The sequence below is a fragment of the Oncorhynchus mykiss genome, chromosome 1 (genome assembly GCF_057628025.1).
Source record: "Oncorhynchus mykiss isolate SJ-2025 chromosome 1, ASM5762802v1, whole genome shotgun sequence".
Classification (NCBI taxonomy): Eukaryota; Metazoa; Chordata; class Actinopteri; order Salmoniformes; family Salmonidae; genus Oncorhynchus; species Oncorhynchus mykiss.
The window spans coordinates 65,523,047-65,546,301 of NC_143022.1; the positions used below are offsets into that span (position 1 = coordinate 65,523,047).

General features: G+C 42.9%; 1 protein-coding gene and 1 long non-coding RNA gene across 3 annotated transcripts; one reads left to right on the plus strand and one right to left on the minus strand.

Annotated features, from left to right (window-relative positions):
* Positions 1 to 489: 489 nt before the first annotated feature.
* Positions 490 to 3,729, minus strand: LOC110526498 (uncharacterized). Of its 2 annotated transcripts, none has more exons than XR_016496490.1 (3): positions 3,656 to 3,729; positions 1,469 to 1,813; positions 490 to 801 (listed from the first exon to the last, which is right to left on the minus strand). It is a non-coding gene; the product is annotated as an uncharacterized LOC110526498 (long non-coding RNA). The 2 variants fall into 2 exon arrangements; XR_016496488.1 differs by having other exon boundaries at positions 490 to 1,367.
* Positions 3,730 to 16,760: 13,031 nt separating this feature from the next.
* On the plus strand, positions 16,761 to 23,241 carry LOC110526511 (thioredoxin-dependent peroxide reductase, mitochondrial). Its single transcript, XM_021607542.3, has 7 exons — positions 16,761 to 17,086; positions 19,191 to 19,302; positions 19,437 to 19,578; positions 19,785 to 19,920; positions 21,035 to 21,138; positions 22,685 to 22,850; positions 22,973 to 23,241. The coding sequence occupies exons 1-7, from the start codon at positions 17,051 to 17,053 to the stop codon at positions 23,024 to 23,026; spliced, it is 750 nt and encodes a 249-aa protein (XP_021463217.1). The 5' UTR covers positions 16,761 to 17,050; the 3' UTR covers positions 23,027 to 23,241.
* Positions 23,242 to 23,255: the final 14 nt, after the last annotated feature.

The following is a 23,255-nucleotide window of genomic DNA, read 5'->3' on the forward strand; positions in this document are numbered from 1 at the left end:
CATACCATTCCACCACCACCACCATGGGCCACTCTGTTAACATGGTTGACATCAGCAAACCGATCGCCCAAATCAAAGTTTATTTGTCACGTGCGCTGAATGCAACAGTGAAATGCTTACTTACAGGCTCTAACCAACAGTGCAGTATCTAAGTTTTAGATTTAGATTACGTTTGGATTACTTCCAAATTCTCTTAAACTACGCCGGTGGCGGTTTATGGTAGAGAAATTAACATTAAATTCTCTGGCAACAGCTTTGGTGGACATTCCTGCCGTCAGCATGCCAATTGCACGCTCCCTCAACTTGAGACATCTGTGGCATTGTGTTGTGTGATAAATCTGCACATTTTAGAGTGGTCTTTTATTGTCCCCAGCAGAAGGTTCACCTGTGTAATGATCATGCTGTTTTGTCAGCTTCTTGATATGCCACACCTGTCAGGTGGATGGATTATCTTGGTGTCGTGGAAATTACCACCAGGGGCAGCTGAAGTCAATATTAAATTAATAATGTTTTATTATCAGCAAGCTGGAGATGTTCCAACAAACTTAATGCACCATAGTACATGTCAGTTGGGGCAGTCCTGTTCTCATATACTGCTTACACAGACAAGTTATATTTGCAGGATTTACATTACTCATAATTAATTCATAATTAATATTTGGTTCCTGTATGTGATCGACCAATACCTCACAAGGCGGCTTCTCTCCAGGCTGAGACCTTGAAACTGAGATATCCCTTTTGATTCCCTGAACAATGTTCTGGGCGTACTGCCAATTGGTCTGAGGAGGTGGTCACAGTCACCTGCATGAACCAAGATAGAGGGAAAGGAGATGCTGTGTACAATTCAATGCTATCTCTTCAGACAACATTTTCCCTCACATTCCCTGCTTTTTAAGGTAAGCATCAGATTATAGCTTCTATCAAAGGAGCTTCTATCAAAATGCATCATAAGTAAACTAAATCAATTCATAAAACCACAGACACTTTCAAACCCTTCATTCTGGGTTGTACAATCCAACTAGTAACTGATCGTAATTCCATAGCCCTTACTTGTAAAACCATTGCAGTAGAATGATACAGTTACACATATGCTTCATAAAAACACAGACACTTTCATTTATGGATTCTGGCAATGACACATCAGATGGAGCTTTTGTTGCGATTGGCATGTTAATGACAAATTGGTATCTCAATGCATTTTTTTGTCTAAATTACTATGAATTTCGCAGTGTGCAGACCTCCACAATCAACCTGATACCCCAAATAAACCATTTTGGACAAGCCTAAATCAATTATGGGCACGGTTGACCACCCCCTCCCTGGCATTCATTCTTCTTGCGTTTCTTCATTTTCTTCTTCAGTTTGACCTACCAATGGCACATGTTCAATGTAGATGGCCCTTGATAATGTTCCAATTTCAATATCGGAGGAAAAATCTGATTTTGCAAACAGCAGATGAATCTCTCACCTGAGCTGCCACCATCCTTTACAGTCCATTATGTCTTCTCCATTTTCCGACCAGTACACAGAACCATGAGAGATGTCTGGACGGGATCTCTCTCTATGCTCACTCCACGTGGACTCATGCCGCACTCCTCTGAGAGAAAAAGCAGTTGATAGCTTAGATTGGATGCTGTGCACAGGTTGCTGACTCGGACTCAGGTCTCCGGTAGAAGTGGTGAAGGACAGGGGCCATAGTGAACGCCATTGTTGCCATCACTTCAGCCGGTTAGAGGGCTTGAGGCTCACTCGGTCTAATTATCCCTTCCATGAAGTCTTGATAGATACCATCTGTGGTCACCTTCGCCATAACCTCGAGAGAGGACAGACCAGAACAACAGTTTAGTTTCAGGGTATTTCTGATTCAGGAAATCCAGACAAACTAGTCACTGTATGACAAATTATTAATACCACTAATATTCTTAATACAAATGTCAAAGAGAATAACAACGCACTGTTGAAACCATTTTTGAAAATAGGCTTCTCCTCCCCTATCACATTGGCAACCTCACCGCAAAGATACAGGGTCAGGGAGTTAGAGGGCTGTTCCTGCAGACCCAAACTGGTGCGATTTGTGTTACAAAAAAACAACAACAGCAATACACTTCTTCATATAAACACCTTATCCTTTATCCAATCAAGCTCTCTGTCTGTAACAAAACAAACAAAACACTTATTCATATAAAACAACTTATCCTTTACCCAATCAAGCTCTCTGTCTGTAAGGTTACTTGCTTTGGTCCACATCAATATTTCATATGCACCGAGGGGTATAGCAAGTACTGTCTGGTAACAATCCACAAACCCAACAATCTGATACATTCTGTAGTACAGAGACATTACTAGATAATTGCAAGAAAGTGTTTGACCCCGGGAATACTTCAATCCATTTGGAGTAACTGTCAACCATTACCAACATATATGTTTTCCTTGTACAGGCAGGCATGTAAACAAAATACATTTGCATATTTACCAAAGGGCCCCGGGGGACTGGTAATTCTCCCTTTGGACACATGACTCACATCGGGATTCATGTGTCCAAAAAACAACAACACTGCCAGTTAAATAACATTTGTACTAATTGGAAGAACAAATCCAAATTTAATTACAACCCTTGATAACTCCAGAAGGAAATAATTGTATCCCATAAGGTCATTCAAGGCGTAGTAAAATAGACTAGAGACAGGTTTCCCTCATTCAGGGGCAGCGCTCTCTCCTTCTCATGGTCTGAATCACACATATGACTATTGATAAATTATAAACTTCTTCCTAATTATAAGTGTTTACATATTACATTTAAATCTCACCCAATGTCTCTAGTCTTAATGAGGTTATTCAACCCCAGTAAGTGAATTTGTCTTTGCCTTTTCTTTCCCTGTATTCAGACTCATTATCTAAAGACATTTCAAACATTTCTGTCCCAGGTTTACATTGGGTTTTTCAGTACATTTCTTATCAGGAGTATTTGCATGTGTGCAACCAAAATCCGGAAAATTTAAACTTCAGAAAATGTTATTTGTGTGCCCTTTAAGGTGCATTTTTTCCCAACCTACGAAGAACCCACTAAAACCAAATATAAAGACCCAACATAATAAATCAAACACGGTATTAACACAAATGACAAATATTAATAGCAGGTGGGTTGTGTGTGGGTGCTGGCATGTGTGGTAAAAACAAACAAAATGGCCAAGCCTTACTTAATTTGGAACTGTGTAAAAAAAAATCGTAATCGAGCTTACTGCATCTTGGGCAGGAAGTCTTGATAAAACCATACATATACAGAATCGTACTTCAGATACAGTATCCTGTTAAGCAACATAGGCACTTTCTTATCATTTTGACTTGTTGCATTGACTTGTTGCTGACTGCCCCTTTGACATCAACTAGTCAAAATATGAAACCTGTTGTTTATCAAATCTGATATGTCCCTGATATGTCCCTCAAAAAGTAGGCGCTGGCTTATCAACTCAATACTCGGTACTGAAACATTTACTTGGATTTACTTCAATTTTGGACACAGTTCCACGTATTGAAAACAGATTATTGTTTTAGATGACATTATCTTCTTACTTAAATTACTCGTGTTACCAAAACTATATAATTGAGGAATAATCATTGAAAATGGTCAAAACGTCTCTTATTCAATTACTCATACCTCTGTCCCAAATGTCGCAACGTATCCCTTACAGCCTGTTTGAGTTCAGTGAGTACCACTTATTTTCACTGGCGGCTTATCTATTTGTCCACAGGAAGCTTATCTCTAACCCAAACACCAGATGGCAGCCTCTAATTTAATATCTGTCCCTCTGTTCGTAATGCAACTTTGTATTGAAACTTCAGCTTCTTCAAATTACTAAAATGTGGCATTATTAGTGTGCTATCTGAAAGCCACTAATATTGCCATTCACTTTGTTACTTTCACTAGTCTCCATTTCTGTTTCCTTCAACTAGGACCCTTTCTTCCCAATAGGAAGACCCTCTAAATTACTACTGCTAATACGCATGGATCACTCTCAAACAATGTTCTGCTTTTACTGCTATTGTAAGGGTTTAAAACAAACAAAACAAACATGATAACTTTCTCCAAATTGGAAGGCATTGTTGGCATTTTAGTCTACCCTTACAATGTTACTTATAATATTTATTATTCATTTTTGTTTGATATTCACTTTCTGCTTCACACTTATTAAATGTCTATTATTTTAAGATGAACATGTAATGCGCCAAATTTATAAAATATAAGAGATAAGGGAAGAGAGAAACTTTTGGAGGAAGCTTCCTTTTTGAGATAGCTCTCTAGACTAGGGTTTCTTTCTGGGGCCATGTCTATTATAACTGGACTAGCACTGCCTATCAACCCACTGTAGATGCAGTGTTCTGTTCATAATAAGTCTGGCACCGGAGACAGGATAGACTGGGCCTTAAGGTTAGTTATCATCTCTAGTTTTATTGGTTAGGGGTAAGTGAAGTCCTGTACATTTACCAAAAGTGGATATGCGCCAATCTTTGTCTGAGACTTTATATTACAGACCCTTTAGGCAGTCATACAATGCTTTAACCTTATCTTTATCACATGATCCATAAAGGGACCACACTGAACATTTCTCAGAATACTTTTACACCCCTTACATACATCTACGTGTGGGTATGCAAGTTGTGTATTATTATAACTATTTCCACTGTTACTCTATCAAATTTATAGTAACCCATTATACTATTCATACAGCATATTCAGTAATAGTACTCTCTCCTTTCATATCTTCACATCACACAGAATCCCTATATAACGTTATAAAACAACTTAGGTATTCACATCCACACCACCAGCAATGATCACAGCGCAGCCAGCCCAAGAGTATACAGTTGAAGTCGGAAGTTTACATACACTTAGGTTGGAGTATTTAAAACTCATTTTCAGATTTCAATTTCTTTTACGGAAAAAACAATCTGAGAACGGCGCTCAGAGCCCAATCCAGCCAAATAAATATCTGCCATGTTGGAGTTAACAGAAGTTAGAAATAACACTATAAATATTCACTTACCTTTGATGATCTTCCTCAGAAGGCACTTCCAGGAATCCCAGTTTGACAATAAATGACTGATTTGTTCCATAAAGTCCATCATTTATGTCCAAAAAGCCATGTGTTGTTAGCGTGTTCAGCCCAGTAGTCCATCTTCATGAGGTGCGAGCACTACGTCCAGACAAAAACTTGAAAAGTTCCGTTACAGGTCGTAGAAACAAGTCAAACAATGTATGGAATCAAACTTTAGGATGTTTTTAACATAAATCATCAATAAGGTTCCAACCGTAGAATTCCATTGTCTGAAGAAAAGCACTGGAACGAGAGCTAACTCTGTCGGGACCGTGCGTCACGAGCCTGAGACACTCTGCCAGACCACTGACTCATTCTGCTCCCATTTCCCCCTCATTTATAGCAGAAGCCTGAAACAAGTTTCTAAAGACGGTTAAACAATTTGGAAAATTCCAGAAAATGATGTCATGGCTTTAGAAGCTTCTGATAGGCTAATTGACATCATTTGAGTGAATTGGAGGTGTACCTGTGGATGTATTTCAAGGCCTACCTTCAAACTCAGTGCCTCTTTGCTTAACATCATGGGAAATTCAGAGGAAATCAGCCAAGACCTCAGAAAAACAATTGTAGACCTCCACAAGTCTGGTTCATCCTTGGGAGCAATTTCCAAATGCCTGAAGGTACCACGTTCATCTGTACAAACAATAGTACGCAAGTACAAACACCATGGGACCACGCAGCCGCCACACCTCTCAGGAAGGAGATGCGTTCTGTCTCCTAGAGATGAACGTACTGTGGTGCAAAAAGTGCAAATCAATCCCAGAACAACAGCAAAGGACCCTGTGAAGATGCTGGAGGAAACCAGTACAAAAGTATCTATATCCACAGTAAAACGAGTCCAATATCGACAGAACCTGAAAGGCCGATCAGCAAGGAAGAAGCCACTGCTCCAAAACCGCAATAAAAAAGCCAGACTACAGTTTGCAGCTGCACATGGGGACAAATATCGTACTTTTTGGAGAAATGTCCTCTGGTCTGATGAAACAAAAATAGAACTGTTTGGCCATTGTTATGTTTGGAGGAAAAAGGGGGAGGTTTGCAAGCTGAAGAACACCATCCCAACGTGAAGCACAGGGGTGGCAGCATCATGTTGTGGGGTTGCTTTGTTGTAGGGGGGGACTGATGCACTTCACAAAATAGATGGCTTCATGAGGGAGGAAAGTGATGTGGATATAGTGAAGCAAATCAAATCACATTTATTTATATAGCCCTTCGTACATCAGCTGATATCTCAAAGTGCTGTACAGAAACACAGCCTAAAACCCCAAACAGCAAGCAATGCAGGTGTAGAAGCACGGTGGCTAGGAAAAACTCCCTAGAAAGGCCAAAACCTAAGAAGAAACCTAGAGAGGAACCAGGCTATGTGGGGTGGCCAGTCCTCTTCTGGCTGTGCCGGGTGGAGATTATAACAGAACATGGCCAAGATGTTCAAATGTTCATAAATGACCAACATGGTCGAATAATAATAAGGCAGAACAGTTGAAACTGGAGCAGCAGCACGGTCAGGTGGACTGGGGACAGCAAGGAGTCATCATGTCAGGTAGTCCTGGGCATGGTCCTAGGGCTCAGGTCAGTTGAAACTGGAGCAGCAGCACGGCCAGGTGGACTGGGGACAGCAAGGAGTCATCATGTCAGGTAGTCCTGGGGCATGGTCCTAGGGCTCAGGTCCTCCAAGAGAGAGAAAGAAAGAGAGAAGGAGAGAATTAGAGAACGCACACTTAGATTCACACAGGACACCGAATAGGACAGGAGAAGTACTCCAGATATAACAAACTGACCCTAGCCCCCCCGACACAAACTACTGCAGCATAAATACTGAAGGCTGAGACAGGAGGGGTCAGGAGACACTGTGGCCCCATCCGAGGACACCCCCGGACAGGGCCAAACAGGAAGGATATAACCCCACCCACTTTGCCAAAGTACAGCCCCCACACCACTAGAGGGATATCTTCAACCACCAACTTACCATCCTGAGACAAGGCTGAGTATAGCCCACAAAGACCTCCGCCACGGCACAACCCAAGGGGGGGGGACCAACCCAGACAGGATGACCACATCAGTGAATCAACCCACTCAGGTGACGCACCCCCTCCAGGGACGGCATGAGAGAGCCCCAGTAAGCCAGTGACTCAGCCCCTGTAATAGGGTTAGAGGCAGAGAATCCCAGTGGAAAGAGGGGAACCGGCCAGGCAGAGACAGCAAGGGCGGTTCGTTGCTCCAGAGCCTTTCCGTTCACCTTCCCACTCCTGGGCCAGACTACACTCAATCATATGACCCACTGAAGAGATGAGTCTTCAGTAAAGACTTAAAGGTTGAGAGCATCTCAAGCAGCATCTCAAGACATCAGTCAGAAAGTTAAAGCTTGGTCTCAAATGGGTCTTCCAAATGGACAATGACCCAAAGCATACTTCCAATAGGCTAATTGTTAAAAACTGAGTTTAAATGTACTTGGCTAAGTTGGATGTAAACTTCCGACTTCAACTGTATCATGTTCTCGAGGAAATCTGTGTCAGGTGGCATCAATGAACAGCCCTTACCCGTATCAGCTCTTACCCTCCCATACTTTTCAATGGCTTCTCCTGTCAGTGCTCATTACCTGTAGATTGACGGGTGGTGGATCACAGAACCCCTAGATAACGTTATAGATCGAAAAACTCACACGGAACTGTTGGGGTATTCATTCAGACATGCACCTCTTTCACATCACACAGAAGTCTTAGGTATTCATATCTACACCACTCCATATGTATCTTCAACGGTTCTCTAGCCTTGCAGAGAACATGGTACACTCTAGCCTCACAGAACTATGGTACAGTGGTCCCAGACCACATAGACAATTCCCAGAAATGCCTATAGACTTGCCGCTATTTCCTATACATATGAAACAACACCCCGTGCTCAATAACACCTCGTGCTATTACTAGTAGTCCCAGACTACGATGGGCGGTGGTGGATGGAACCCCTAGATAACGTTATATATTGAAACTTACTATCTAATCACTCCAACCACTCAGTACTAATAATATATCTTATTATCCAAATTTCAATCCTCTTATTATCCACAGTTCAGTCGTTTGTTGAACTTCACCTTACCACTTATCCAAATTTCAATCTCTTAACACCTAACTTCAACACTCACACAACTCTAACATTCACTTAGTACTAGTCCCAAACGCCAGTGACTGGATTTTTTAGGCAAGCATCCAGCCCCACTGGTTGCGGAAACATGTGCCAAAAAGAGTAAATATAGATAACAATTTTTATCGCTGGAGTAAAGTTATGGCCCTTAAAAGGGTTGAAGTCAGATGCAGAGATGGCCTGTTTTCTGCTTGACAGGTTGCAGTACCAAGACATTGCGCCAGCTACAGTAGCTAGCTAGCCAGTTAATGTTAGCTGTGATGTTTATGAATGGAAAATCCGGGTTAGCTTTATGCTATCTAAATGATATGGCTGTCTTCATAAGTAACTAAGGTGTACATGGTATTTACCTTATAAAACCAGTCAGGATATTGACATAAGCATGTGTGTTTTTGAGAGTCATTATCATTTAGAATTAACTTACATTTTAGAACGTATTTACGTTTTGCATTGGCGGCTAGCTAACGTTTCATGTGCATTTCTCTGTTTGAGAGTGATAGAACTGTAATGACGCTCAGCTGTAACGTTAGCAGCTGTAATGGTGCTCGGCAGTATGGTTGCCTTGCCTTTATGAGACCAACCAATACCTCATGAGGCACACTCTGGCATTCTCTCAACCAGATTCACCTGGAATGCTTTTCCAACAGCCTTGAATTCTAAATAAATCACTGACAGTGTCACCAGCAAAGCACCATCACACCTCCTCCTCCATGCTTCACGGTGGGAACCATACATGCGGAGATCATCCATTCACCTACTCTACGTCTCACAAATACACAAATACATACATAACACCTAGACTAGTAAACACCCATAGACATACAAAACCCCTAGACAGGAACAAAAACACATACATCACCCATGTCACACCCTGACCTAAACAAAATAATAAAGAAAACAAAGAATACTAAGGTCAGGGCGTGACAGTACCCCCCCCCCCCCCAAAGGTGCGGACTCCCGGCTGCACACCTAAGCCTATATGGGAGGGTCTGGGTGGGCATAACTCCGAGGTGGCGTTTCTGGCTCGGGACGTGGACCCCGCTCCACTTCTGACTCGTCACACTTACTTAATGTCTCTGGAGCGGGAACCCTCACCGCCGACCACAGACTAGAGGACGCCACTGGACTGATGGTCGAGTCTGGCGTGAGTGGCGCCTCTGGATTGGAGGGAGATTCTGGCGGATCCGGACTGGAGGGAGACTCTGGCGGACTGGAGGGAGACTCTGTCGTAGGAGGCTCCGGTCTGCGGCCCGTCGTAGGAGGCTCCGGTCTGAGGCCCGTCGTAGGAGGTTCCGGTCTGCGTACTGTCGCCGGACGCTCTGGACTGGGTACTGTCGCCGGATGCTCTGGACTGGCGAGGCGCACTGTGGGCCTGGTGCATGGTGCCGGCACTGGTGGTACCGGGCTGGGGACACTCACCTCAGGGCGAGTGCGAGGAGCAGGAACATGGAGTACTGGACCCTGGAGACGCACTGGAGAATTGGTGCGCGGTACCGGCACTGGTGGTACCAGGCTGATGACACGCACCTCAGGGCGAGTGCGGGGAGGAGGAACAGGGCGTACAGGGCTCTGGAGACGCACAGGAAGCCTGGTGCGTGGTGTTGGCACTGGCACTGGTGGTACTGGGCTGGGGACACGCATCTCAGGGCGAGTGCGGGGAGCAGGCACAGGGCGTACTGGGCTGTGGAGGCGTACTGGAGGTCTAGAGTGTAGAGCTGACACAACCCGTCCTGGCTGGATGTTTATACTTGCCCTGCAAATGCAGGGCGCTGGCACAGGACGCACAGAGCTGTGCAGACTCACAGTACGCAGAGCCGGCGCAGGATATCCTGGTCCATGGAGGTATACTGGAGACCAGGAGCGCTGAGCACCCTCCTTCCTGGCTGGATGCCCATTCTAGCCCGGCCAATGCGATGAGCTGGAATAGAGCGCACCGGGCTAGAAATGCGCACTGCAGACACCGTGCGCATCTCTGCATAACACTGTGCCTGACCAGTAACACACTCCCCACAGTAAGCACGAGGAGTTGGCTCAGGTCTCCTACCTCACAATCTTGGGGCTGCCTCTCGGGCTTCCGTGCTAGCCGTGTACCCTTATATCGTCGCTGTTCCTCCCGTGCTAACTCCAACTGCCTCCATGGTAAGTGATCCTCTCCTGCCAGTATCTCCTCCCACGTCCAGGATCCTTTACCGTCCAGTATCTCGTCCCAGGTCCGTCTTTTCACCAAGCGCTGTTCCTCCCTTTCACGCTGCTTGGGCCTTTGTTTGGTGGGTTATTCTGTCACGTTCAATGTATGGAGGAGACCAAGGCGCAGCGTAAGATGAATACATACTTCTTTAATGAAGACGAAGAAACACTAAACAAACTTACAAAACATAAATTAACGTGACCCTATGTAATATACAGTGGAAGAACAAGTATTTGAAACACTGACGATTTTGCAGGTTTTCCTACTTACAAAGCATGTAGAGGTCTGTAATTTTTATCAAAGGTACACTTCAACTGTGAGAGATGGAATCTAAAACAAAAATCCAGAAAATCACATTGTATGATTTTTAAGTAATTAATTTGCATTTTATTGCATGACATACGTATTTGATACATCAGAAAAACAGAACTTAATATTTGGTACAGAAACCTTTGTTTGCAATTACAGAGATCATACATTTCCTGTAGTTCTTGACCAGGTTTGCACACACTGCACCAGGGATTTTGGTCCACTCCTCCATACAGACCTTCTCCATATCCTTCAGGTTTCGGGGTTGTCGCTGGGCAATACGGACTTTCAGCTTCCTCCAAAGATTTTCTATTGGGTTCAGGTCTGGAGACTGGCTAGGCCACTCCAGGACCTTGAGATGCTTCTTACGGAGCCACTCCTTAGTTGCCCTGGCTGTGTGTTTCGGGTCGATTTCATGCTGGAAGACCCAGCCACGACCCATCTTCAGTGCTCTTACTGAGGGAAGGAGGTTGTTGGCCAAGATCTCGCGATACATGGCCTCATCCATCCTCCCCTCAATATGGTGCAGTCGTCCTGTCCCCTTTGCAGAAAAGCATCCCCAAAGAATGATGTTTCCACCTCCATACTTCACGTTGGGATGGTGTTATTGGGGTTGTACTCATCCTTCTTCTTCCTCCAAACATGGCGAGTGGAGTTTAGACCAAAAAGCTATATTTTTGTCTCATCAGACCACATGACCTTCTCCCATTCCTCCTCTGGATCATCCAGATGGTCATTGGCAAACTTCAGACGGGCCTGGACATGCGCTGGCTTGAGCAGGGGGACCTTGTGTGCGCTGCAGGATTTTAATCCATAACGGTGTAGTGTGTTACTAATGGTTTTCTTTGAGACTGTGGTCCCAGCTCTCTTCAGGTCATTGACAAGTTCCTGCCATGTAGTTCTTGGCTGATCCCTCACCTTCCTCGTGATCATTGATGCCCCACGAGGTGAGATATTGCATGGAGCCCCAGACCGAGGGTGATTGGCCGTCATCTTGAATTTCTTCAATTTTCTAATAATTGCGCCAACAGTTGTTGCCTTCTCACCAAGCTGCTTGCCTATTGTCCTGTAGCCCATCCCAGCCTTGTGCATGTCTACAATTTTATCCCTGATGTCCTTACACAGCTCTCTTGTCTTGGCCATTGTGGAGAGGTTGGAGTCTGTTTGATTGAGTGTGTGGACAGGTGTCTTTTATACAGGTAACGAGTTCAAACAGGTGCAGTTAATACAGGTAATGAGTGGAGAACAGGAGGGCTTCTTAAAGAAAAACGAACAGGTTTGTGAGAGCTGGAATTCTTACTGGTTGGTAGGTGATCAAATACTTATGTCATGCAATAATATGCAAATTAATTACTTAAAAATCATACAACGTGATTTTCTGGATTTTTGTTTTAGATTCCGTCTCTCACAGTTGAAGTGTACCTATGATAAAAATTACAGACCGCTACATGCTTTGTAAGTAGGAAAACCTGCAAAATCGGCAGTGTATCAAATACTTGTTTTCCCCACTGTAAGTGCAGACACAAGCAACTAATACATAGACAGGAACAAAAACACATACATCACCCATGTCACACCCTGACCTAACCAAAATAATAAAGAAAACAAAGAATACTAAGGTCAGGGCGTGACAGAGAGAGTCGAAAACAGCAGGTCTGGGACAAGGTAGCACGTCCGGTGAACAGGTCAGTGTTCCATAGCCGCAGGCAGAACAGTTGAAACTGGAGCAGCAGCATGACCAGGTGGACTGGGGACAGCAAGGAGTCATCAGGCCAGGTAGTCCTGAGGCATGGTCCTAGGGCTGATAGAGAGAGAGAGAGACCCCCGAAACAAACTATTGCAGCATAAATACTGGCGGCTGAGACAGGAGGGGTCGGGAGACACTGTGGCCCCGTCTGACGATACCCCCGGACAGGGCCAACCAGGCAGGATATAACCCCACCCACTTTGCCAAAGCACAGCCCCCACGCCACTAGAGCGATATCTTCAAACCACCAATTTACTACCCTGAGACAAGGCTGAGAATAGCCCACGAAGATCTCCCCCACGGCACGAACCCGAGTGGGGCGCCAACCCGGACAGGAAGATCACGTCAGTGACTCAACCCACTCAAGTGATGCACCCCTCCTAGGGACGGCATGGAAGAGCACCAGTAAGCCAGTGACTCAGCCCCCGTAATAGGGTTAGAGGCAGAGAATCCCAGTGGAGCGAGGGGAACCGGCCAGGCAGAGACAGCAAGGGCGGTTCGTTGCTCCAGTGCCTTTCCGTTCACCTTCACACCCCTGGGCCAGACTACACTCAATCATAGGACCTACTGAAGAGATGAGTCTTCAATAAAGAAATAATATCCTACCCCATCCCTCTACCAACAACTGAGGAACTTGTGCAATCACAAGTGAGAAGAGGCGTAGGTAAGTAAAAAACTGAAGGCAGGAATATCAGGTAGAATTGCATCAGACCTTAGAGTGAGTTACAACAAAGCCTGTAGGAGATGATACCTATGCAGTCAATGAATAGTTGTCTTTTTATAATTTCATGGTACAAGGTACACTAAACCTCCACATTCCTCATTCTTTCCCTCCCCCCTAGAGTTGGGTTTCCCTCCCCCCTAGATGGGCTTCTAGGCAGAGTTGCAAAGAAAATGACATATCTCAGACTGGCCAATAAAAATAAAATATTAAGATGTGCAAAAGGACACAGACAGTGGACAGAGGAACTGCCGGAGTCGCCTCCTCACTGTTTACGTTGAGACTGATGTTTTGCGGGTACTATTTAATGAAGCTGCCAGTTGAGGACTTGTGAGGTGTCTGTTTCTCAAACTAGACACTCTAATATACTTGTCCTCTTGCTCAGTTGTGCACCGGGGCCTCACACTCCTCTTTCTATTCTTGTTAGAGCCAGTTTCCATTGTTCTGTGAAGGGAGTAGTACACAGCATTGTATGAGATCTTCAGTTTCTTGGCAATTTCTCACATGGAATATCCTTAATTTCTCAGAACAAGAATAGACTGACGAGTTTCAGAAGAAAGGTCTTTGTTTCTGGCCATTTTGAGCCTATAATCGAACCAACAAATGCTGATGCTTCAGATACTCAACTAGTCTAAAGAAGGCTGGTTTTATTGCTTCTTTAATCAGAACAACTGTTTTCAGCTGTGCTAACATAATTGAAAAAGGGTTTTCTAATGATCAATTAGCCTTTTAAAATGATAAACTTGGATTAGCGAACACAACGTGCCATTGGAACACAAGAGTGATGGTTGCTGATAATGGGCCTCTGTACGCCTATGTAGATATTCCATAAAAAAATCAGCCGTTTCCAGCTACAATAGTTATTTACAACATTAACAATGTCTACACTGTATTTCTGATCAATTTGATGTTATTTTAATGGAATAAAAAAAAGTAATTTTCTTTCAAAAACAAGGACATTTCTGAGTGACCCCAAACTTTTGAACGGTAGTGTACTTATAAACCCTTTTACACCAAGTACATTACAATGACAGAATTTGAAAGAAGCGGTTTAATTTAGTTTTTGCACTAGAGAATTATTTTCCCCTCATAGCAACAATAATATTTCTTCTGAGTTATCTGTTGGAATACATCTCTAGATTAACAGTAAAGGCCCTGATGGACCAAGACCCTTGCTGCTGGACCTCTCTAAAGACCCCTCTGAAGCCTCCACTATCAAGCAACTAGGGGGAGACCTCCCTGCCTGCCTCACAGTCCCAACCCAAAAACTGATGCAGCACTTTCTCCATGTACCAGGCCACACACACACACACACACACAACCTGATGACAGGAACATACACACGGACAGCTTAAGCTCTATGGCTGGCTGGCATAGGGAAGGAATTAGATGAAATTAGCATTAAAATAATGCTGTATAGAGGGCCTACAGTGCCAGACCATTTTCATAGGTTTACTTTACTCTGTAAACATGGCCTTACTTTGGAGAGTACATTAAGAGAGTACATTAAGAGTACTCCTTAAAGGCCCGCCGTCATCACATGATCACCCCATTCAAGTTGCCAAGCAGCTCCTCCTAAAAGGCTCTTCGCAAAAAGTGACATCACAACTTGCAAACAAATCAGTTAATTCAGATGAAATCTATAGAGGTCTTCACACAGCTAGATCCATTGAGCCACCTATGCTGCTACATCTTACCCGGACCACCTGTCAGCCATAGCTCTATTAAAAGATATTGTTGGCCTCTTTAAGCTCCTCTAACCTTCCCATCCCTGTGTTCATGGGGCTCTACCTGCCTCTAGGGGTGTGTATTATGTCTGGGCTGACACACACATCTTTTATTTCTTGTCAGGTGACAAGTGACACAAGATTCTGGATCAAAGGTGTTTTTGATCTGGTTATATTCTGAGTTTCTGTTTTAGCCATTTATCAGTTGACCATTGTTCTTGGTAACTTGCGTTTTATCCTGTTCACATTGCATCTTAACTCCTTAAAGCTGGAATTAGTGAGTCGTCTGCGACCCCCAGGAAGCACCTCTTTTGATATTTAATTTGTAACGAAACCCCACACTGACCTCTTTTTCTCACTTCTCTTTTCGGGTCGAGTTAATCCAGATCTGATACTAATGATGATGACGCTTGTTCAGTAGAACATTTCTTAAAAACGTTGTCCCTGCTACCAGACCTGTTTATCTACAACTAGCTAGCAGCTGACTACCCTGCTGTTTACATTCTACAGTAGCTCCCTCATGCCCAAGCGCTCTCTCATGCATCTTTGCGCTCTCCCACTCTCTCACAACCATACATAGTGTATATATAAACAACACAAGAAGCGGGGTGCGCCTGGGGTCATGGACGACTCACTGATTACCACTTTAAATATGCAATTGAGTTCATTTGTCCAGGGGTAGTTATGTGTTTTATATCCCAGTTGAAACTCCTCTGGAATATCGGTACCATAACCGCATCATTGCACGCCTCTTGTCTTATTTAAAGTGAAATGAAGTGAAGTGAAGTGAAGGCCTCAGAGTGAGTGAAGTCACCATTGAAACGCTATTAGTTTTACCACCGCTAACTAGCTAGCCATTTCACATCGGTTACAGCAGCAGTGTGGTCCCTAGGTGTGAGAATTGTGCAGAAGGGCACGAGACAAAGGAATGTGTAGAATTTTTGAAAGTAGTGGTATGTGTTAATTGTAGTGGTGCCCATGGGGTTGGGGATCAGAAATGTCCAGTGTGAGAGAGGCAGGTTGAGGTTTCCATGGTTAGAGTAGCGCAGAAGTTGTCAAATGCTGTGGCAGTGAAGAAAGATGGGTCAAGGGATCCCAATGGGAGTGGTGTGAGTAATAGATCTGTACCAGTACAGAGGGATACCTAGTCAGTTGTACAACTGAATGGCTTCAACTGAAATGTGTCTTCAACATTTAACCCAACCCCTCTGAATCAGAGTGGTGCGGGGGGCTGCCTTAATCAACATACACATCTTCAGCACCCAGGGAACAATGGGTTAACTGCCTTGCTCATGGCCAGAACAACATATTTTTTACCTTGTAGCTCAGGGATTCGATCCAGCAACATTTCAGTTACTAGGCCCAACGCCTAGTTCTAACCACTACACTATAGGCCAACAGGTGCTATATGCTTCACTAAGATTGTATTGTTTGCATTTTATAGCAATGATTATCAACTGTACTGCATGGATAGAATGTAAGTCGCAGAACATTTTGGTTGTGGTGGCAGCTGCATAGGTATTTGGGTGTAATAAACTTGACGTCATAAGAGTTACAGGGTGTGTTGAGTGGGGGTGTCCCGTCTTTTCAGGCTGTTGGCCTGAAATATAACTAAATAGATATAAATAGTGGAGTAGGGTAGTGGCTTTTTAGTGAGTGAAGGGTTAGATGGTAGTGTATTTGTGTATTATTTGTTGATTTAATTATTTTTAAAATATTTTTTTTAAAGCAAAATATAAGGGAATTGTATTCCAGTCTAGTAGGTGGCCATAATGCAACATTTATTGAATGCCAACCACCGTTAAACCCAATAAAAGAAGAAGAAGCTCACATGGCAGAGGTGTGTTTGCCATGTTCACGAGAGCCTGCGAGCTGAGCGCTGCGCAGATTGCCAAGCGTGATCAAGAAAATCAAGACATTTGCAGAAACTGGCAAACAAACCACAGCATACAAATAGTGTGCTGTGGTTTGATCTGCAATATGTTTATTTATATATTTATATTCAAAAAGCCAATTTTACAAGGGATTGCAAGTGTGTTTTACCTAGCTACATAAATTAAGTGCCATTACGCAGCCTACCTGCGCAAAAGATTTGTATGACGCCCTAAAATAACGTCATAATACAAGATGGCAGCCACCATTGGGAGACTACTAAAGACCTCTGTGAGTTCATTTAGGAATATATGTTTATGTTACCAGTAGTAGTGTGCTGCATTGAAATGCAAACGGTATAATGGCAATTTATCATTTCGTTGGGGCTATATAAATTGGCAATGCCAATTTTAAGAGGAGTTGCAATGAGTCTCATCTTAGATATTGACGGCTACGTCACTGTAACTGCGTGACCGTCTTCAGAACAAATCCCTCTGCTCAAAGGCTTAGCAGCTAATGCCAAATTAAGTAAAAAATCTAAATATACAGTTATTTGTTATACTAAGTGTCTAATGCTCTTCAGCACCAATAACAGTTGTCACGATGTGCAATGTGTCTCTTTTGCCCTCTTTAACGTCAGTGTTCATTTTGGCACTCTTTTAAAACAAATGTTATTTAGTCTAGTCTTAGTCGATTTGACCAATATATCATTAAGTCTTAGGGCCATTTTTGTCATTTGAATAATGATTTTAGTCTAGGTATTTTCAAAATCACAAACAGTGGGTCATTTTAGTCATCTGAATTCCCTTTAATATTTGTCACATTTTCACATCACATTCGTATTGCCTCATTAACCTATAGTAAACATACAGTGCCTTCAGAAAGTATTCACACCCCTTCACTTTTTCCACATTTTGTTGTGTGCCATTGTTGTGTGCCTGAATTTAAAATGGATTAAATACGCCATAATGTCAATTTATTTTACCAGGCAAGTCAGTTAAGAACAAATTCTTATTTTCAATGACGGCCTAGTGGGTTAACTGCCTTGTTCAGGGGCAGAACGACAGATTTGTACCTTGTCAGCTCAGGGGTTTGAACTTTCAACCTTCTGGTTACTAGTCCAACACTCTAACCACTAGGCTACTCTGTCAATGTGGAATTAGGTTTATTAAATTTGTACAAATGAATAAAAATGAATCTGAAATGTCTTAAGTCAATAAGTATTCAACCACTTTGTCATGGCAAGACTTAATAAGTTCGGGAGTAAACATTTGCTTAACAAGTCACATCATAATTTGCATGGACTCTGTGTGCAATAATAGTGTTTAACATGATGTGTAAATGACTGCCTAATCTCTGTACCCCACACATACAATTATCTGTAAGGTCCCTCAGCCGAGCAGTGAATTTTAAACACATATTCAACCACAAAGACAAGGGGGGTTTTCTATCCCTTTGAGCATGGCAAAGTTATATTGAACAAAAATATAAAATGCGACAATTTCAAAGATTTTACTGAGTTACAGTTAAAATAAAGAAATCAGTCAATTGAAATTAATTAATTAGGCCCTAATCTATGTATTTCACATGACTGAGAATACAGATATGCATGCATCTATTGGTTGCATCTTTAAAACATTTTTTAAAAAGTATGGGTGTGGCTCAAAAAAGCAGTCCGTATCTGGTGTGTCTACCATTTGCCTCATGCATAGCGACTTATTCCTTGCATAGCGTTGATCAGGCAGTTGATTGTGGAATGTTATCCACTCGTCCACACGATGCCATACACGTGGTCTGCGTGTCCGAAAACAATGTTGAAGGCGGCTTATGTTAGAGAGATTAACATGACATTTTCTGGCAACAGCTCTGGTGGACATTTCTCCAGTCCGCATGCCATCGCATGCTCCCTCAACTTGAGACATCTGTGGCATTGTGTTGTGTGACAAAACTGCACATTTTAGAGTGGCCCTTTATCTCTCAAGTGAGAGAGAAATATATACGTAGCCTTACTGTTGTTTTACTATTAAACTCAGTGCTGCTATTGTTTTTAATTTTGTAAAGAGACATGTGTTTCTTAACCAGGCAAAGGGTATCTAACTAGAAGGCTGGTGACTGGTTAGCTACGGGGAAACAAGAGTCACCTTATTACTAATTACAAAGAAGCTCTCAATCTCTCCAAAAGCTCATGTCCAGTCCATTTAGTAGTCCGATTTTAGTCACAGAGATAATTTAATCTCGTTTTAGTCAACTGAAATGAAAATCATTTTAGTTCAGTTATAGATTTTTTTTTTTCTGGGTTTATTTAGTCAGTCTCATCAATTGCCACATAAAAATACATGTTTGACGGATAAGTGAATCCATTTTTGTTGATGAAATGAACACTGCTCACATCAAGGTAATAGTTGCATCTGGAGGACTGAAAGCAGCTTTGCCACATGGAACTTCAGTGAGCAAGGCCTCAAGAATTCTCACCCATCCTGCACTGCAGAAGGCCTGTTTATCCACCAGTAGGTATTGACTGTAGACCTTCGGGACAGGGAATGAAGTTGATCAAAGTGAGCGATAGATGCACTTCTTGTCATTGTGATGTAAATATAGAATCAACGTTATTCATTATATCACAATATCTTTCTCCCAATAGGTCCTGCCAAGTGGGCTCCAGCTGTCACTCAACATGCACCACATTTTAAAGCTACAGCTGTCCACAATGGCGAGTTTAAGGAGATGGGCCTAGATGACTTTAAGGGCAAATACCTGGTTCTTTTCTTCTACCCACTCGATTTGTGAGTACCTCTATTCCTCTGGAAAGACACAAATGGATTGCTTTGATTAGCTGCATGTGGTGTACACAATCTGTGACTTTATTCATCTTCACAATTTAAGGAATGATTTAGCGGCCTATTCCCTTTGCACTACAGATACCTAAGCAATAGATTGTGGATGTGACATTCTATATATGTTTTTTAAACATTTCTTTGTCTCCTTACAGCACATTTGTTTGCCCGACAGAGATCATCTCGTTCAGTGACAAGGCCAGCGAGTTCCATGACATCAACTGTGAAGTGGTGGGCGTGTCAGTGGACTCTCACTTCGCCCACCTGGCATGGATAAACACCCCACGCAAGGTACAGTGGGTGTACATAGACTTACCAGTATTCTATATACATTCAGCCGCTAGTGAAAGTCAACACAACCCTTGCATAGTCTTCACATTTTTGCTTTGCTGCCTTAAAATTCAATCTAAAAAGGAATACGTTTGCACAACACTTAGGGCAACATTTATCCATTGTTTTTGTCAAATTTGCACAAGTTCTGTAAATTTGATTGGGAATCATTAATGCACAGCAATATTCAAACCTTGTCTCTGATTTTCAAGCAAATTGAAGTCAAATCGGAGACTGGACAACTCAGGAACACTCGACACCTCTTGTAAAGCCATTCTGGTGTGTCTTTGAACTTAAAGGTCCAATGCAGCTATTTCAATCTCAATATCAAGTCATTTCTTGTTAACAATTAAGTACTGTGATTGTTTTCAATTAAAATGATCAAAAATAAACCAAAAGAGCTTCTTAGCAAAGAGCAATTTCTCAAGCAAGAATTTTGCTAGGACTGTCTGGGTGGGGAGGGGGAAACTGAAAAATAGCTGTTGTTGGCAGAGAGGTTTGGAACTCTCTTGTCTATTAACAAATTTACTGCCGGAGGCAGGCCAAAACTCCATCCCACCAAAATAGGCTGAAATTGTACTATTAGACAGGCACTGTACCAATAGATCCTACTGCTCACCTACAAGGCCCTCCATAACTTTCTGACCTCCTCTACACGCACACTCCCTCCCACTGTCTCTGCTCCTCTGACTCTGGACTACATACCATCCCAAAGACAATACCATGGGGGACTGGGCATTCAGCTCCACTGCCCTCAAACTCTGAAACTCTGCCACTCATCACCACTTTCAAAACCAGCTTCAGAACCCACCTGTTCTGTCTGGCTTTCCCCTCAACTTAGCTTGCCCCCTTACTCAGCCCTAGCTTAAGCTAAGTAGCTTTTATTTCAATTTGAGTTGTTTTATCCCTATTTTTAGTTTTTTTTTACACTCTTTGCTCTACAGTGTCCTTGTTTTTGTTTTTTTAAAGGTGCTTTAAATCCCATATAGTATTATTATACAGACAGTGTTCCATAGACACAAACAGCAGTTGTGTGGCTACATGCTAATCATTTGTCATGGCGTCTTATTCTCAGGCTGGAGGTTTGGGTGAAATCCACATCCCCCTGCTGGCAGACCTCAACAAACAGGTGTCCAGAGACTATGGTGTACTTCTGGAGGGCCCTGGCATTGCACTGAGGTACAGTAACTATGGGTGCGTCCCAAACGGCACCCTGTTCCCAATATACAGTGCATTCGGAAAGCATTCTGACCCTGTCAATTTTTTCACATCTTGTTACGTTACACAGCCTTAATCTAAAATGGATTAAATAGCTTTTTTCCCCCCTCATCGATCTACGACACACAATACCCGATAATGACAAAGCAAAGACAGTTTTTTCAAAATTTTTGCAACTTTATTACAACAAAAGTATTCAGACCCTTTACTCAGTACTTAGTTGAAGCACCTTTGGCAGCGATTACAGACTCAAGTCTTCTTGGGTATGACGCTACAAGCTTTGCACACCTGTATTTGGGGATTTTCTCCCATTCTCTGCAGATCCTCAAGCTCTGTCAGGTTGAATGGGGAGCGTCGCTGCACAGCTATTTTCAGGTTTAACAGAGATGTTCTATCAGGTTCAAGTTCGGGCTACTCAAGGACATTCAGAGACTTGTCCCGAAGCCACTCCTGCTTTGCCTTGGCTGTGTGCTTAGGTTCGTTGACATGTTGAAAGGTGAACCTTCGCCCCAGTCTGATGTCCTGAGTGCCCTGGAGCTTGTTTAAATTAAGGATCTCTCTGTACTTTGCTCCATTCATCTTTCCCTCGATCCTGACTAGTCTTGCAGTCCCTGCTGCTGAAAAACATCCCCACAGCATGATGCCACCACCACACTTCACCGTAGGGATGGTGCCAGGTTTCCTCCAGACATGACACTTGGCATTCAGGCCAAATAATTCAATTTTGGTTTCATCAGACCAGAGAATCTTGTTTCTCATGGTCTGAGTCCTTTTAGGTGCCTTTTTGTCAAACTCCAAATGGGTTGTCATGTGCCTTCATCTGGCTGCAGAGATGGTTGTCCTTCTGGAAGGTTCTCCCATCTCCAGAGGAACTCTGTCAGAGTGACCATTGGGTTCTTGGTCACCTCCCTGACCAAGGCCCTTCTCCCCCGATTGCTCTAGGAAGTCTTGGTGGTTCTAAACTTATTCCATTTAAGAATGATGGAGGCCACTGTGTTCTTGGGGACCATATATAGACAGGTGTGCCTTTTCAAAATCATGTCCCATTAATTGAATTTACAACAGGTGGACTCCAATCAAGTTGTAGAAACATCTCAAGGATGATCAATGGAAACAGGATGCACCTGAACTCAATTTTGAAGTCTCATAGCAAAGGGTCTGAATACGTCTGTAAATAAGGTATTTCCCAAGCTGTTTAAAGGCAGTCAACTTAGTGTATGTAAACTTCTGGCCCACTGGAATTGTGATACAGTGAATAAGTGAAATAGTCTGTAAACAATTGTTGGAAAAATTACTTGTCATGCACAAAGTAGATGTCCTAACCAACATGAGAAATTTGTGGAGTGATTGAAAAAAAGTTTTAATAACCCCAACCTAAGTGTATGTAAATTTCCAACTTTAAATACATATTCAGACAAACTGCCTCGCGTAAATGAACATAGAATTTTAGACACTGTATATCATGGATTTCTAACCTGACATTAAGTAGTTGTCCATTGTTCATTAGGGGACTGTTTATCATTGATCCAAATGGGGTGGTGAAACACATGAGCGTCAACGACCTGCCAGTGGGCCGCTGTGTGGACGAGACCCTGCGTCTGGTGAGGGCCTTCCAGTTTGTGGAGACTCACGGTGAAGTGTGCCCTGCTAGCTGGACCCCTGACTCTCCTACGGTGAGGCCACTCCCCTTCACACCCCCTTTCACTACCCCACCAGGCCCTCAGACATCTGAAATAAATACAAACACCAAAAAATGTGTAGCAAAGTCTTGGTCTCATCAGTTCTTCTTTTTCAGATCAAGCCAACTCCCGAAGGTTCAAAGGAGTACTTTGAGAAGGTCAACGACTAGAGGACTTGCACTTCACAGCTTAATATTCAATAAAGTATCCACAACTGAAAAGAAAACACTGAATAGATATACCAAATATTTTCCATTAGGTTTAGATTAAAAAAAAGGTGCATTTGTGTTCAAAGCAATCAGAAAAAGACTTGTCAGAGTTGAAATATTTCATCCTGTTAGCTAGCTTCATGAACTTAATGTAATAAAGTTTCCCTTTCATCACATTGCTTGTATTGAG